Source organism: Dromiciops gliroides, chromosome 1 (genome assembly GCF_019393635.1).
Source record: "Dromiciops gliroides isolate mDroGli1 chromosome 1, mDroGli1.pri, whole genome shotgun sequence".
Lineage (NCBI taxonomy): Eukaryota > Metazoa > Chordata > Mammalia > Microbiotheria > Microbiotheriidae > Dromiciops > Dromiciops gliroides.
This window is the reverse complement of record NC_057861.1, coordinates 740378502-740396182: the sequence shown is the minus strand read 5'-3', so window position 1 is coordinate 740396182 and position 17681 is coordinate 740378502. Positions and strand designations below refer to the sequence as shown.

At 35.6% G+C, this 17681-nt stretch overlaps 1 protein-coding gene across 1 annotated transcript in view; it reads right to left on the bottom strand.

Annotated features, from left to right (window-relative positions):
• Positions 1–17681, bottom strand: part of FHIT (fragile histidine triad diadenosine triphosphatase) — a 1715999-nt gene that overhangs the window by 19105 nt on the left and 1679213 nt on the right. Inside the window, exon 8 of the mRNA XM_043975945.1 lies at positions 13505–13611. Coding sequence (XP_043831880.1) covers positions 13510–13611 — 102 coding nt within the window. The 3' untranslated portion in view covers positions 13505–13509. The remainder of the gene's footprint in view (positions 1–13504; positions 13612–17681) is intronic.

Sequence of the window (17681 nt, the reverse complement as noted above, 5' to 3'; positions counted from 1 at the left end):
CTTGTGAGCACACTAGAGATGCTGAGAATTGGCTGACTGCCCACTTGACAAATTCCTCTTTCAGGGCTGCTGAAGAAGAATTCAATTCATTGATGGTACCTTATAACAAGTGCATCCCGCTCCCTCAAGTGAAGTTAATGTTCTTAAGAAGCTTTTTATTATGTGCTGGGGTCATTTTATTCTCCTCCAAGGAAAGCATCTCTGTGATCATAATGGAAGCCAATGAGAAAATAATGTTAATGCTGAACATTGGGATAACACATTTTACTCTTCAAAGTACATTCTTCTGCATCCATTATCTCACCTGGCCCTTATCACAAACCTGAGACAGGTATTTTATCATCCCCATTTCATAGGAGAGGAAATAGATTCCCAGATATTTTTAGTGTTGGTCACTCATCAAAGGTCACAAACTCAAAAATAATAGGATAAATTTATCACGTGCTTGGTATTTGCAGATTCTCTGCTAGGTACCAGAAACACAAAGACAAAAAGCAGTTCCTGCCCTCAGGGAGCTTCTATTCTATTGGGGAATCCAATAAAACAGATAAGTAAGCACAAACTACAGGGAGACTATTCCATAAATGGAGATAATAGTAAGGCAACTCTAATTTATTCAAAGTAATAGGGAGGGGACACAGGTGTAGGTAATACAGAAATCATTCATATTAGGCTGTGGAATGTGTTTATGGTCCTTTCCCTGGGTTATAGGTCTGTCTAATGTTCTATGAAGTAATTTCCAAGAAAATTGCTGGGAAGCAAATATCTCATTTTACCCTGGGGCCCGATTTTAAAATACTAAAATGTTTACCGCATTAGTTCTTTCCTTTAAAAGGCATATTCTAGCAATTGGTACTTTATGCACAAGAGCAGATGGTAGCTACAGTGGAAACATCTTTGTCTGTAATTTTGACTTGGCGTTATAATTCCATTGATTACAAAGCGTTTTTATATGGGATTGATATGGAAAGAAAGCATGGATACCCTGGCTTTTCAAAGTTATTCTCAGATCTTGGCTGCCTCTCATGTTGTCTTGGTTTCCCTGATGCCTCTGTCTCACTAGAAGCAGGACAGAGTGTGTCTCGTCAGTCTCCCATACTTCTCTATTCCTTAACTTTTTTCTCTCTACTGCAAATTCTTGATATTCTATTTTCATAAAGAAAATGTCAAAAAAAATCTTGACAATGTTCTGAGTCAAAGACTTTGGGCAGCTCATTGGTATGATCCAGCAAACTAGAATCATGTCCTCTTTTCCTCTTCAAAATTGCACCAGGAAAACACCTAAGTCTCTGTCTTTGGGAAGGACACCTCATTCTTACAGCCACATAACTCTGCTGCAATGAAGATCCACAGGTTATCATCTTTCTCCCTCCTCCAAGCATTATCATCAACTATACACTCTGAGAAACACCAACAGTGAAAATGCTGCCCCTCTGAGTTGTTATCTACTAGCTGAAGGCAGCCCCAGCATCCCTCAGATCTGCTGACCACAGCTGCTGCTTTCTCACCTTCACAACACAGCAAGAAAGATATGATAGCTGAGCCAAAACAATGGCTATTTTAAATATACATTTTAATTAAAATATTTTATTTTTACAGTGCCTATATTTCTTCTATTGCATCTCTCACCCTCTCAGAGAGTCATAACAAGGAATTTTAAGAAAAAAAAAAAGGAAGTAGATAAAACTCAATCAGCAAAACCAATTGATAATATGTAATTACTGTTAACAAGAGGGGGCAGCTAAGGGGTGCAATGGATAGAGTGCTGGGCCATGGAGTCAGGAAGATTCATCTTCCTGAATTCAAATCTGGACTCAAACACTTACTAGTTATGTGCCTGAGGAAGTAACTTAATCCTGCTTGCCTCAGTTTCCTCATCTGTAAAATGAACTGGAGAAAGAAATGGCAAACCGCTCCAACATCTTTGGCAAGAAAACCACAAATAGGATCACAGAGTCAGACATGACAGAAAAATGGACTAAAGGACAACTATTAACAAAAACAACTCATTTACAAACCACACCAAAACTAAGTGATAGGTTATTGTGAATGTGTTAGTTGTAGGTTGAAGTGAAATTGGAAAGTATAGGTGAATGAGGTAATAAAATAATTTCTATTATCTGCTGAACTCTAGTCATTCGAGATTAAGTAAATTTATTTCATTTTTTTTACTTTATTTCAATTTTACTTCATTACTTTGATTTATTTAATTTATACCAACTGATGAAATTCAAATAACCTATTGAAATAAGAGTTTAAGAATTCATAATAGAACTCATAGAAATGGAAATCCAGTTATAAAGCAAAGGTATCAGAGGTCAAAGGATGCAGCTTGGAAGAGCAGAAATAGAAACTTGCTTTTAATACTACCTTGTGACTTTGGGCAAGTCACTTAACCCTGGGAAAGTTGCCTAACCTCACTGAATCTAAGTTTCTTCATCTGTGAAATAGGGATAATCATAGCATCTACCTCACAGGGTTGTTGTGAGGATCGAATTTGATAACATATATATCTAAAGTCTTGAAAACCTTATAGCACTATATAAATGTTTGTGGTTGAAAAGAAAGTAGGGAAGTCATGAACAAAGGGTAGCTACTAAAGGATCCCATGCTGATTTAAGCGAGAACTTTCCTCATATGTCCCAATAGGCTCATGTCATCTTCTTGTTGTTGTCTAGTCATTTTCAGTCATGTCCAACTCTTTGTGACTCCATTTGGGTTTTTTTTGGCAAAGACACTGGAGCAGTTTGCCATTTCCTTCTCCAGCTCATTTTACAGATGAAGTAACAACTCAGGAAAACAGGTTAAGTGACGTGCCCAGGGTGACACAACTAATAAGCATAGAAGGCCAGATTTGAACTCGGATCTTCCTGATTTCACACCTAGCACTCTATCCACTCTATCTGTGTAGCCACATAGCTACACAGAACTTTTCTCATATGTCCCAGTAAGCTCATATCATCTTAGACTGCATTTTCTGACCCACTGAATGTAGTCTGGAATAGTATCCCTTCCTCTATCCCTTGCAAGCTCCTGGCAATGAATAGCTTTCTGTTTCCTGAGTCTGAAATCTACCTTTGCCTTTAAATGAATTCATCCTTCCCTAGAGTTCCCTATGTTTTTGGCCCATAGAAAACTGATTACCCTTTTATGAAATTCGATCCTGAAGTGGATTCTATAAGTTGGGTCTTTCTGAAGATCCAGACCTTGATGCAAAAAGAAATTCTACCTGTGCCCTATGTTAGGGACCAGCATCAAATTAGGAGCCACTGTAATCAGTAACCAAATTGACCCTACCATTCTGTGGAAGATGATGTTAAACAATTTCTCAATGACTTCACTCATCATTCCTGTGATTCCCTGTTGTCTTCTCCTATTAGAGGACAGGGGCTGAGTGTGCTTTTACATTTATATCTCTGGTGCTTGGCACATAAGAAAAGCTTTTAAAAAATTCATCCATCCAGTCATTTACTATTCTATAAATGTCCCCATATCACACATTAATTTTATTATTATTAAATATTAATAATATTTATTATTTATTGATTTCTTTTGTATATACTTTATTAGGCTATTATCTTCTACAGGGTAAAAACAGCATCTTATTTTTCTTTGTATCTGCTTTTTAATGAACTGCATGCTTCAGACACAGTACATGATGAATAAAATTAATTAAATTACAAAATCAAAAGCTCACCCATACAGTTATTATCACATCACCCAACTTTGTATTGGTCAGGTAAAATCAAGATATCTGAGTATTTTTAATTTCACTGCTCATGTAAAGTTTATAATTTTTTTTTAAAAAAGAAGAAAATAAATACCACTGCAACCTTTAAGATGACTTCAGTGGGCGTTAATGAGAGAGATTTGATTTTCATTTTCAGAATCAACAGTGGATTCATAGTCCCATCAAATTTGGGATAGTAGGAAAAAAGGCATCTTCAAGTGGGTAGCTTAATTCTATAATGAGAATGCCCATATTTGAGAAGATTGATAGGAATGAGGGCTGAAAATAATTATAGTATGGACTGTACCTGTTACTTTTTTGGTGTATAGAACTCTCTCTACCAAGGCAAATTGATATCTTCTCTGCAACTAACAGAGAGAGTTTCTTTGAACACTGAAGGATTAAGTAATCTGCCCATGGTCCAATATGAAAGGAAAATGATCAATAATCAATGCCTTGAGTGCTTTGCTCTGTAATTGCCTTGCTAATCTTTTATCAGCTATAATCATTAGGATAAGAAATAACTGTGATTTTTTAGTTAAAAAGCAATATAGTCCCAGGTAAAAAAACCTGTGTATAACCAAACTATGGGAAATTACTGTGTTAGGTAACCTTAAAAGTATAACTAAATCATTATAAAGTGTCTATCTTAAATGTGTGATTGAGACATCATGGAAAATACAAAGTTAGGATATAGTGACTTTTAAAATGCAATCTTGCACGAATCATCTTTTAGAGGACATTGTTGTACCATACATGAATGAAGAGACCTATAAATAATGGTGAACTCTATATCTCAGGGTCTCAGACTATAGACCCCACCTTTATTTCCTCTTAATAAAAGTTGGTTTCTTTGCCCAGAGAGACTTCCTGGTTTCTCTTTTTACACATAGGAAGTCTTATAAGTGGTGGGTCTTGAACCCATGACTACCTGGCTTCCAATTCAGCTCTCTGACCACTATATAATACTGCTTCTCTATACTATATTATGCTATGCTATGCTATGTTATGTTATGCTAGTGTGTGTGTATATATATATATGTGTATATATATATACACACACATATATATACTGTGCTAGTATATGTATATCATATACTATTGTAATAAAGCATAATGTGTTAAAATTATAATATTACAGGATATGAGGTGTGATATAATATAATATATAGTGTTATATAATGATGGTAATGATTATAACTTGTCGTATTATCTATCTCATTAGATTTGGAGTGCCTTGCACATTGTATGTATTTAAAATATGTTTATTAAATTGAATTAAGTTGAGATGAAGGAAGGACTAGACATAAGTTGTTTATCTGATATGTCATAAGCAGAGGCCTAAATCATTTTGTATGGCCTCATTGAGAAGCAAGGTTGATTTTGGATATCAGAATTTTCTTCTAAGCTCTCTGGCACTGATCAAAGGATGGGCTAAGTATACTAATCCATCTTTTTTCCCCCCTGCCATTTCTAACTTATATGATTATGATATAAGTATGGTCCAGTTGCAGAAAATATAGTTATTTTTCAAAAATGCCAGTGTCATCACATAATTTTGCCTTGCCAGTGCCTCTGTAACGACTAATAATACCATTTTGGGCTGACTCAGTTGCTTTGGAATTGCCCAGCTCTATTATGAGTAAATGAGAGGCGACCAATTATATGTAAAAACTGTGCACACAGAGGAAGGTATGATGAATTACAAACAAGCATTGCTGACACAGGAGGTATGGAAATCTGCCTAGCTCCTATCTTCTACCTGAGTTAGGGGATATGCCTATCACATTTACCAAGCAACATTTTCCCCAAAACTGAGCTGAGGGTGGGAGGGGATAGAGGAGGAAGAATGCATGAAAACTAGTTTTGATATAGAAATCTTCCTTCAAAGATTGCATACATCTTTTCTTTTAAAAAAAATGTGTAAGAAACTGAATGTAGATGTACCTAAGAGGCATATGGATGAGATTCTCTCAAAGGCCCTTTCTGATACCCAGCCCTATAAAGAAAAGAGAATATTTTTACTGAATTTGAGAAGTGAATTATTTTATTACAGGAATATGCAGGGGTAGAATAAGGAATCAGAATCCCAAACCATGGATTGTCAATTAGAGCATATGCCAAGAGAAAGACAATAAGATTGGCTTTCAAATTCATCATCACATTCATGTGGATCCAGCATGCAGGGAGCAATACCATATATATGCAGGTTGCCTCTCCCTTTAGAATGTAAGGTCCTTAAGGGCAAGAATTGTCTCACTTTTGCCTTCTCCCCAGAATCTAGTACATATATACTCCAAGCTAGTGCATAGTAGGTCCTTAATGAATGCCTGTCAACTGAAAAGCATTACATATAAACCTGCCCCCCACACTGTACACACACATACACACAAACACACACACACACACATATATATGTATGTAAGTGTGTATATTCAGTTAGCAAGTTGACTTTATATATGTATATATAAAGGAACTTACCTAAGGTCATACAGAAAATCACTGACCAAAAGAGACTTGAACCCAGGTTTCCTCACTGCCATTCTTTGACTTTCTTTCTTTTCCTTCCTTCCTTCCTTCCTCTCTCTTTTGTTCTTTCTCCCACATGTATGTATGTGTATGCATATGGCCACATATACATGCATTACAAGGGTATAGGCATTGTGGATCTCTGTGTATATAGGTTTAGAATACACATATATAATCATATATATAATATATTCTCATTATTAAAAGAGCCAAGGATTGGGAATTAGGAGGCCTTGGTTGTAGTCCCTTCTTAGCCACTGATTTCCATCATGACTTAGGTAAGTCCTTTTTCCTACTGTGCTAACCATCCGTAGCACTTCATGATTTTTATGAGGGCTTCAGATACAGGCACCCTAAATAATGGCCAGAACATCACATGGTTTTGTCTCACCAGTGCCTCTATAAATAAAAAAGGGAAGGACAGGCTCACCTTTAAAATACAGAATAATGTTTCTAAAGAAGAAAATTAAAAGGAACAGAAAGACTACCAAATAGACAATCTTGAAGCTCACTATTCAAATACAGAAAGAAAAAACCAGCAACAGTTTTGTTTTTGTTTTTGTGGCTTAGTTCTTGCACCATCTCCTCTATGAAGTCTTGACTAATCTCATTGAGAGTGTATTCTTCCCCTGTCCCCAAAATATCATACATAAACTTTCTTAACATCAGACTCAGTTGCCCCATTTGTAAAGTCCCTTCCAGATTTAAATATATAATCCTATTAATAGGATTCATTTATTACAGTGGTAAAAGAATTCTTCACATGACTAACTGGCAACTCAGAGGGAGCTGTCCAGGAGCTAATATTGCACAGACATTCTGGTGGAGAGGTGCTTGTATGTATCCTACTTCTATAAAAGGCCAGTATGAAGTGTGCACTTCCATTTCTTTTCTTGAAACTGTTCTACCTCCACCCTTCCAAAATATTTGTTAGACATTCTAGAAGTTGAGTCTTTTCAGAAATCTCCCTTTTGACTTGTTTAGTAGTCACCTCTGCCTAACTTGTGCATTTATGCATGATTTATGTCTCACCAGTACTTTATGAGACTGGCTTATTCTCAGGGGAGTCCATTTGTCTTTGTGTGTCTCTATGGAGCGTGAAAAAAACAACAACAGGCAGCAGCATAAGGGTTGGGCTTGCTGCCCATGTTTACGGGATCTTGTGTATAACGTAGATAGGTATATGATTTCACCTGTATTTACCATTAGAGGTACACATCAATTCATCCATTCATCAAATGTTTATTATGTATCTGCTATGTACAACAAACACACTGTGCTAGGTGCTCAAGGACGCATAAGTGTAACGAGTAGAAATAGATGTCTTTCAGTTACAGCTTCCAGGGAGAAACATGTTTCCCTGTAACCTAGGAGAGGGCAGGACTCCAGGAAAAATAAGTAGCATGTGTGGGCAAGGCCGGGCATTGGTCAGCTTCTTAACTTAAGAGAAAGAAGACCAAATACCCCTTTTTAGGTTAAAAAAAATGAAATTCAAATTGCAGTGGAACTACACTGACTTTGGGGATACCCTGCCTAAAACTGCCATTAGAACTCCCATTGTTTTGGAGAGCAGATAATCAGACCACTGAAAAATTACTAAATACAAACCTAAACATTCATATTTTCTCTGAACCTTAGAGCATTATGAACATGTCTAGATATTGTTATCACAAAGAGGAAGTCTGGGTAGTTGAGCCATGGGAAAGGAAAGGCAGCTGCTGTCAAGTGCCCTGAAGATTATACCAGAGCTTTGCTCTTAGACTAGAGTTTCCTGCAGTCAATGAATTAAAGATTGGAGAAGCTGGGCTTCCCTGGTGGCACTTGAATGATGGTCAATCACACTGTGACTGTGCATAATATGTTACTCCTGGAGGAAGAAGTGCAAAAGACTTCATCACTGCTTACCAGTATGTTTGGAGTGTTCTTGATGGTCCTGGGTGTCTTTCCCTGTATGTATCCCTGAGGAAACCTTGCATGAAGACCATACTACTTGAGGTCTTTGGTTAAGAAAGAACCAAAGGGATTTGACAGTAATGAATTTGTGTCACAGGTTCATCAAAACCTTTGTCTTTGACAGAAACTTCTGACCCATCCTAGTTTCCTTAATGCATGACAGAGGTTGGGGAATCCTGACAGTTAAAGATTATGGAACCCTTACAGCTGAGACTTAGTAATATTTCAAACTGTCCAAGTTATCATGTGGAGAAAAGGAATATTTCTTTACTGTCAAATTCTATGGTCTGTGATATAAAATGTACTAGTGTGCAATCAATTAATTTGTAATAAAGTTTGAAATCTCCCTCCTAGCAGTGCTGATGGATTTTTTCCAAACCAGTGAATTACCATGAAAATCATGACACTGGAAGCTATAAAAGGGATGGATATCCAGGCATTGCAAACTTATTTTTTTGTTTATTTTTTGCTTTTGTGTGTGTATGTGTATGTGTGTTTGTGTTCTACAATATACTAGGCTGAGACCTCTAATGTCTGTTACATGACAACAGCAAACATTATATTTTTCTTAAATTTTGCCATCTCCAGTACAAAAAAGAGCTAGAAAATGTCAATCAGGAATGCAGAATAGAGTAAAAAGAAGAAAAAATCCTGACAATATTCCATAAAATGTTGGGTCCATAAGGGTTCAATGGGTCCAAATGGGAAAAAAAGAAAGCCAATTTCACAATGTCAAGGAAATACAATAAAATTACTCACCAACTGAAATCATGATTACTGATGGATGGTACAGCATGATTTATTTTAAATTCTAATGCTGATGAAGGAATACACAGTTAATAATCACAATTATGAATGTGAATGGGATGAGCTCACCCATAAAATGGAAGCATAGAGCAGAATGGATTAGAAACCAGAATCCAAGAAAATGTTGTTTACAAGAGATATATTTGAAAGAGAAAGACACATACAGAGTTAAAATAAAGGGCTGGAGCAGAATCTGATATGTTTCAGCTGAAGTAAAAAAAGACAAAGGGAGCAATCATAATCTCAGACAAAGTGAAATTTTTAAAAATTGTTGATGATGAGTTATTTTTCTTTATGACACCATTTGGGGTTTTCTTAGCAAAGAGATTAGAGAGCTTTGTCCTTTCCTTCTCCAACTCATTTAACATATGAGGAAATAAAGGCAAATGATTAAGCAACTTGCCCAAGGTCACATAACGAATAAGTGTCTAAAGAGATAATCAAGAAAACTTGATACTATAGACAATGTAGTAATATAAAAAATATTGAAAGTTTCTATGATAAAGGCCTCATTTCTCAAATATATAGGGAATAGGGTCAAGTTTATAGAAATAAGAACCATTCCCCAATTGATAAATGGTCAAAGGATATGAAAAAGTAGTTTTCAGAAGAAATTGAATCTAGTTATGATAGTATGAAAAGATGCTCTAATCACTCTTGATTAGAGAAATGCATATTAAAACAACTCTGAGGTACTACCTATCAGAAATGACAAATGCTGGAGGAGATAAGAAAAATTAGATGTAGTCATAACTGTTGGTGGAATCGTGAACTGATACAACCATTATGGAGAACAATCTGGAACTATATTTAAAAAGCTATAAAAGCCCCCAAAGAGAAAAATACCTATTTGTACAAAAATATTTATAGCAGCTCTTTTTGTAGTGGCTAAGAATTGGAAATTAAAGGAATGTCATCAACTGGGGAATGGATAAACAAACTGTGGTATATGATGGTGATGGAATATTATTGTGCTATAAGAAATGACAAGCAGGATGACTTCAGAAAGGCATGGAAAGACATGTATTAAATGATGTATAGTGAAATGAGCAGAACCAAGAGGCCTTTGTTCACAGAGACAGCAATATTGTGTGATGAAGAACTGTGAATGACGACTATTCTCAACAATACAATGATTTAAGACAATCCCAAAGGACTATTGATGAAACATACCATCCACCTCTAAAGAAAGAACTGATATTGATGGAACAGACTGAAGCAAGCTATTTTTCACTTTCTTTCATTTTTTTTCTCTTAATCAAGTTTTCTTGTACAAAAAAGCTATAAAACTGTGCATATATTTTTGGTTTAGGATTACCACCATTACATTTGTACCCCACAAAAGACCAAAGAAAAAGGAAAAGGTCCTATATGTACAAAAATAGTTATAGCAGTTCTTTTTTGTGGTGACAAAGAATTTAAAATTGAGGGGACACTCATTAATTGGGGAATGGCTGAACAAGTTGTGGCTTATGACTGTGATGGAGTACTACTATGGTATAAGAAATGATGAAGGGGTGGGGGTGGGGGTTCCAGGGAAGGAAACATGGCAAAATCTATATGAACTGATGCAAAGTAAATTGAAAAGAACCTGGAGATCATTGTGCACAGTAACAGCAATGTTATAATCATGATCAACTAACTGTGAAAGACTTGGTTTCTCTTGGCCACTAATCAATACAATGATCTGAGATAATGCCAAATGGGACAAATGACTCATGATGAAAAAATGCTATTCACACACTGGGAAAGAATAAGCACAAACTGAAGTATAATTTTTTTTTCCATTTCTTCCTTCCTTCCTTCCTTCCTTCCTTCCTTCCTTCCTTCCTTCCTTCCTTCCTTCCTTCCTTCCTTCCTTCCTTCCTTCCTCTCCCCCCCCTCCATTCCTGCCTTTCTTTTTGTTGGGAAGTGATATGGCTAATATGGAAATATGTTCTGCATGATTTCGTATGTATAATTAATTGATATTACTTTGCTCATCTTCTCAGTAGGTGGGGGATGGGTGGGATAAAGGAAGATAATTTGGATCTTAAAACATAAAATTTTTAAATGGTGAATATAAATAAATAATATTAAAGAAAAATGCTAATGCCACTCATAGTTCAATTGGGCAACAAAAAACTGATCTCAAAGTGGCCATTGGAAACGCCACAAGAGCACTGGAATATTCTGGGAGGAGGCTCATTTTAAATAGTGGCACCAAAATTCTCCTAGAATTCAGTTAGAAATCTTACATTCTTCTTTAGCCACTTCTCCTCTTTCATCCCCCATAAATGATCTCTCAGTACATCTATTTATTTCTTCTTCCTCTTCCAGTTCTATGGAAATCCTCTCCCCTAGCCTGGGTGTTTCTCAATTCATGCTCAGATGACAGTAAAAGATACCTCCTGTAGCTTGCCTTTCATATCAAATGCATGACCATTAAGCTCAAGGAGCTACAAGAATAACAACAGTGATAATTATAAAAACAAAGTGGGAATAGATATGTAATTGTATCCATAAAAGGAACCTTCATTTGAGGAAACAATTTATAAGCTTCTCCAGAGTCCTTCAGAGATTCAGGATATGTATTAGTGGTAGGTCTTGAACCGAGGTCTTTCCACTTTTGAGGCCAGCTCTCTATCTGATACTTCTCTATGACTGGCTTTATATAGCACTTTAAAGTTCAAAAAAACAAACAAACACATTCCATACATTATCTCACTGATCCTCATAAAGACCCTGTGGGGTAAGCGCTATTATCACCATTACAGATGAGGAAGTTTAGGCCCAGAAAGTTCATATGGCTTTTTAAGAGTAGAGATTAAATCCAGGTCACTTGACTCTAAATTAAACATTTGATCTACTTCACCATGCTGCCTCATTTACATAACTATTTAACATGGTGTGGACCCCCAAATATAGCCTCATCTAGGCATTCACAATGATAACACCACAACATTTACTTAATTATAAGGTGAAAAGAAGAATAGTAGACACATCCCAGTTACTCAGTATAAGAGAAATACAGTAATAATCAAAACATTACAATCTTCATAAATCTGGTTCACACTCTCCTACATATACAAACAATATTTATGGGGAAGAATGGACACATACAGAATATAGTAAGATTAGAACCAGGGAAAAGTAGATACTCATAAATTGGGGATGGCTAAAGAAATCATGGTACATTAAGGTAATATAATATCATCATGTCATAGACAATAAAGATTCATGAATAAAGACAACCCACATACTTGGGGCAACTTTCGACTCTACTGCAGGCCTCGAAATTCTTAGTGCCTTCATGTACAATCTCTACCAGAAGAAACCACTCCTCTCGCTAACTCCCACCTTTCTTGTCTTTACCACTCTCTTGGTAAACTATTTAAAAAAGAAAAAAAATTAAATTGATGAAGCAATGACAAGCTCTCTCAACTCACAATTACCCTTAAACAGGCAATGTGGAAGCTATGCTTCTGTTTTGATAAGCTATTCCCTTAAGCCAGAGAAGTGAATAAGTTTCTTAGGTAGTCTTCCTGGGCAATGCAGAAAAGCCCAGTCTTTCATTCATCAGGATACTAGAATTCACAATCAGCTTCAAGTTTCTACTAATAACAAAGCAAATTCAGAGTATATGTTTTCCCTTACTAAATCAGAGGCAGCAGAAGAGAATAAACACCTTATAAAAGTTTCATTTCTCTAAAGTTGCAGATGTTGGATGTCAGTCAAAAGGACTGAGCTCTCTTGCAATCAGCTTCAGTCTTTCTCTAGTTAGTCAACAACTCCAAGTTCATTTAAAAGGTTCAGGACTGTCCAGGGTACTCCCGTATCCTTCACATAGTACCTCTCATACCCTCAATAAGCACCTAATGCCTTACTTGTTGGAATGAAGGCCAGACTCCAATATGAGTTATCTTTGAAAGGGGAAATACACATGCGTGCACACACACATACACACTTTTTTTTCTTTCAATAAGATGTAATTTTAGGAATGTAGCCTATATTCTCTATGTTCTTTTTCTCCACATGAAGACCTTGATGTTTCAGTGTATTTTACCTCTACTTGCTCTCTCTGCTTCTTTCTTTCTCTCCATTTCTGCCTCAGTTAGCTACAGTTATCAGGATTATAGATACATAGATGATGAAGAAAGTCTATATATAATAGAAGTAGGCCATAGAAGGGTTTTGATATCTATCTCTTTATATGTCTATATATTTTCTTTATATATCTCTAAAGACACTATTATGGCAATAGATCTCTATTTCTAGGTCCATTCCTCTCCATTACTACATTCAGGTTCAAAAAAACCAAAAAACAAATTGTGTGGAGAAATGCCATTTAAATACTGTAAGATGTATCTATAGCATGGTCAGAAGGAAGCAGGTTGACTCTAGATGTCAGATGTCATGAAAATATTGAGGATATGAACTTATCCTGTATGCAGAAATAATCCCTATTGCAAACTTTTATCTGTATTTATTGGTGAGATGCCTTACCTTCTTCACTGAAAATATTCTCGGAGTTTAGCTGCTTCTGCTGCCATTTCATCTTCTGACCTCCACTTAGCTGGGGAATCTTCTTCTCCTTTATCATGCTTCTGAAGCTTTTGGAGACAAAATGAGATGATGGCACTTAAGAGGCTGGCACAGTTTTGGTAAAAAGCTCTTTCATTATGGGAGAGATCTTCTATTCACAACTTATCACCAATCATTTCTATTCATTTTACTTACCTGGTTTGAATCCTTTTTTTTTTTTTACTCAAAGAGTTCAGAGGAATTCTTAAAAACTATATTAAATGAGTTTATATATAAATGTATAATATAATTAATATGATACATTATGCATTATCATATTTTATTGTTAAATTAATATATTATATTTTACATCAAGACATTATATTTATCATATTGTGTTCATTATATTAGATATATTATAGTTATTGTATTAGATTAGATATTGTGTTATTTATTATATACGACAATTATACACACATATACTATGTATAGTATATACTATATAGTACATATACTATACTATATACACTTTGGATAATGATGTAATATAATAATATAAGTAATTATGAGTCAAAGGAAAAGAAAAATATAGACGATACATGATGATATAATAAATTAGAGCTATAATCTGTATACACTCACTTTTCTCAACCTCCTTTGAATTGTCCCTTCCCTCCTTCCTTCTTTCCTTTCTTCCCCTCATACTTACATTTTCTGGCATTTTCTCACCTCTGCACTTTTAAAAACCATAGTCTCTCCTTGCCTTTGCTACAAATGTTTTTCATTACCTCTGATTTCATTAAGGACTTTGGTTCAGTTAGTCCTAATGAATGCAAAGGAGTGACTAAGACAATGGGGGAGAAAAAGTACAGGTGCATGAAAAGAACATCTATCTTTTCACCCATGCCCCACTCCAAGAAGAAGCTTCAAGATGATAAAAAGAATGAATACAAATGATAGACAAATAAATTTGTATTCCTAGACTGAAATGGCTTTAAATCTTCAACCACTGCTATTATTAAAACGTTTTTATATGGTCCTCAGTAAAACAATAATGTTTAAATAAAATATTTATATGTAAATATCATATAAACAGGGTATTTCCAAAGTCTTAGTGCATTTCTAACCTCTTAAAGCATAAAGGCATTAATGCTGTCATGTGGAAGAGTTATTCAACATGTTTGGTTTGTCCTGAGAAGAGACAATTAGGTGCACTGGTGTGTTTCAAAGTGTAACGATTGGAATAACGCCACCTGCTGGATACTTACTGTAGAGGAGTTCTGCCCATGAAGGGAAGGTCTTTGAGGGCAAGACCAGGAGTCAGGAAGTGACGCGGGCTAGTGGGAGGAGGAAGGAAGAGACTGGCGCTCAGTCTCGCGCTCTTTCCTCTGGACTCTGGCGGAGAAGGGAGCTAGAAATGTGCTCTCCCTTTAATAGATAGAAATCTAGGCCTTTCTCTCTCTCTTTACCAAATTCTTATTCTCCTTAATAAATGCTTAAAAGTCTAACTCTTGCTAAAGCTTATAATTTATTGGCGACCACTCATTAGATATTTTAGACAGTTTAGCTAGAATTTTAGCCCTTAACAGATGGTGACCACGAAGGGATAAGCTAACCCTCAGTCTTCTTCTGATCTTCTGGTTGGGTAAGAAATTTCCCCTCCCTCTCCCTTTAACTGCTAAGTACTGGCGTACTGGCTGTGTTTTCCCTTTAAATTTTTTCGAATGGACCTTTTAAACTCCCTAATTATCCTATTTTTGATTTTAGTCTGTTTAACCAGACAAATGGGAGATAAGATCATGTTAATGCTTTGTTTTTGTGGATTTTCTATTTTTCTTTTTATTTTTGTTAAAAGAGCCAGCAACTTACTCATACAAGGAAATATCTCTCCCTCTCCCAACCATGCTTTTTCAGAGAAACCTGAAGAGATTCCCCGCAGCTTTTCCCAGTTCCAACACTAATTGTTGCTTTAATTTTGCATGCCTGGAGGCAATGACCCACCCTCTAGAAGCTTTTAATCCCCTAGCACCTGGAGGCAAAGTGGGGGAAGAGGAATCCAGGCCTGAGTTCAAAATCAAGTCTGATTCAAATTGCTCTGGTCCCTCCCCTCCTCTCCAAACCCCACCCTCTACTCCTCCCATGGCCAAGCCCATAGCTTCCCCTGCCTGGGAAGTCCAGAGATCTGATGCGCATGCTCAACTTTCTCTAACTACATTTGCAGCTTTAGGCTCAGTCCTTCCCCAGCCTGGCTGTGCTTCTGAGACAACTTTAGAAAACCCTTTAAATTCCAGATATGCTCGATTTGTTCATAATTTTGCTAACCTGCTTTTGTCTTTAATTAGTAATCTTATAAAGCATTTGTATGGTGAAAAGAATGACAGACAATATAGAGGGGTTAAAGAAGAAAAACTTAAGCTGAATAAGAATGACAATCAACATAGTTCAAGACTCTGCTTCTTTTGCCATGGAAGGGTATATATTTTACAGAAATGTGGAAGTAAGCAGCAAGGTATTGATATGAGTATTGGGGATTTTAGATATCGGAATCAAGAGTGTTCTGAATTCACTCAGAGTATTAATGTCAGTTCAGAGGTTACATAGGATTTCTATGCTATTATATATACATTTTGAAATTAATGGTATGGGTTTATTTTCATAGAGATTTTCATGCTTTTGAGATTGTGTCTTATACTTAGTTTTTAAAACAAGGAGAATATTTGTAAAAGCTTTTTATAGTCATGTGATCAAGTTTATATTTTATAGTACTCTTATTAATATTAAATTCATATTCATTTAGATTTCCCTAGTTTGAATTTCATTGTCTTTTATTATTCCACGTGTATTTTCTTCTATTCATTCATCTATCTAATTTTGAAACATGGTTTTGATTTCATAATACAATGTTAATTCTAGGAGTATTGTGCTCCCATATTCTGAGTTGTTTGTTTTTGTTATTTTTTTTTCCTCAACTGATTATTTGATCAAACTCTTTAAAGCATTTCCCTGGCAAATTGGTTGCCATGGCAAGTGTAAATTGATTCTAGAAGTATTATTTTTGATAAGCATATTCCCAAAAAAAAAAAAAGAGGGGAACATTTGTAAAAGTTTTCTTTTTTCAAAAAAAAAAAGTTCTTTGAGATTCTGTTGTGCTTTAACTTGTATTTAAGTATGTTCTGATTTTTCACAAAAGTAATTGTATACTAAGTAAAAAAAGGGTATTATTTGAAATTGTTGCATAATTATATATTGTGTTCTGAGTCAAGATGTATTCACATTTTTTGCAATCATTTATTATCCTCAATTTTTAAATCCATATGAGACTTGGATTATGGGAACTTATCATTTAAGACATTAATTGCCTTTATTCTGAGTTATCAGATGCCAGTTGGCCAAGATGCCATCCAATCACAAGAGGAATACATGCAAGAGCAGACACTGAACTGTCACATGAGGGGAGACATGCATGAAGTCAAGGTATGGCCGAGGGAACGGCTTTTGACAAATGTTGAGGTTGGATTCTCTTGGTTTAATATTTTATTCTCTTTTCCCCACAATATTGTACAGATGGCTGGAAGTATTCATCCCACCCATCTCACTTCTACACCTGGCTTCTATGCTCCCTCCTATATGCCTGATGCCATGGACATCTCAATCCCATGCATCTGATTAAGTCTGACTCAGTTTCTTCCAATATGTTCGGTGGCATGGACATATATTCCATCCACCTATTTTAAGCCTGGCATACTGTATGGGCAGTATATATTGCTCAAGTGTGGGAATGCTCATATCCCATCATTTCTCTGTTCTTTTATGGTAACCCCCATAATTATCGCAGGTGTCATGATAAATACACTGTTGAATTTGGCCTTGACATCTGTTACCAATTATATAAGATTTTAAAATTTCTCATAATGGCATGAGGATAATTAGGCAGATGATGCAAAAAGTGATGAAACAAAGACAAAAATTATTTTTAAAAATTAATATCACAGCAATTGTCTTCTCAATTACTCTCCATAAGGGGGGACTATAATAATAATGTAATTTTAAAGAATGGTTCAATTTTTGTTTTATTGTATGTTTCACGTGTTAACAACTAAGATTCTGTATTCCCTTAGACATGTTTTTGAGAACTTTCATTGTTTGATTTGATTATTGA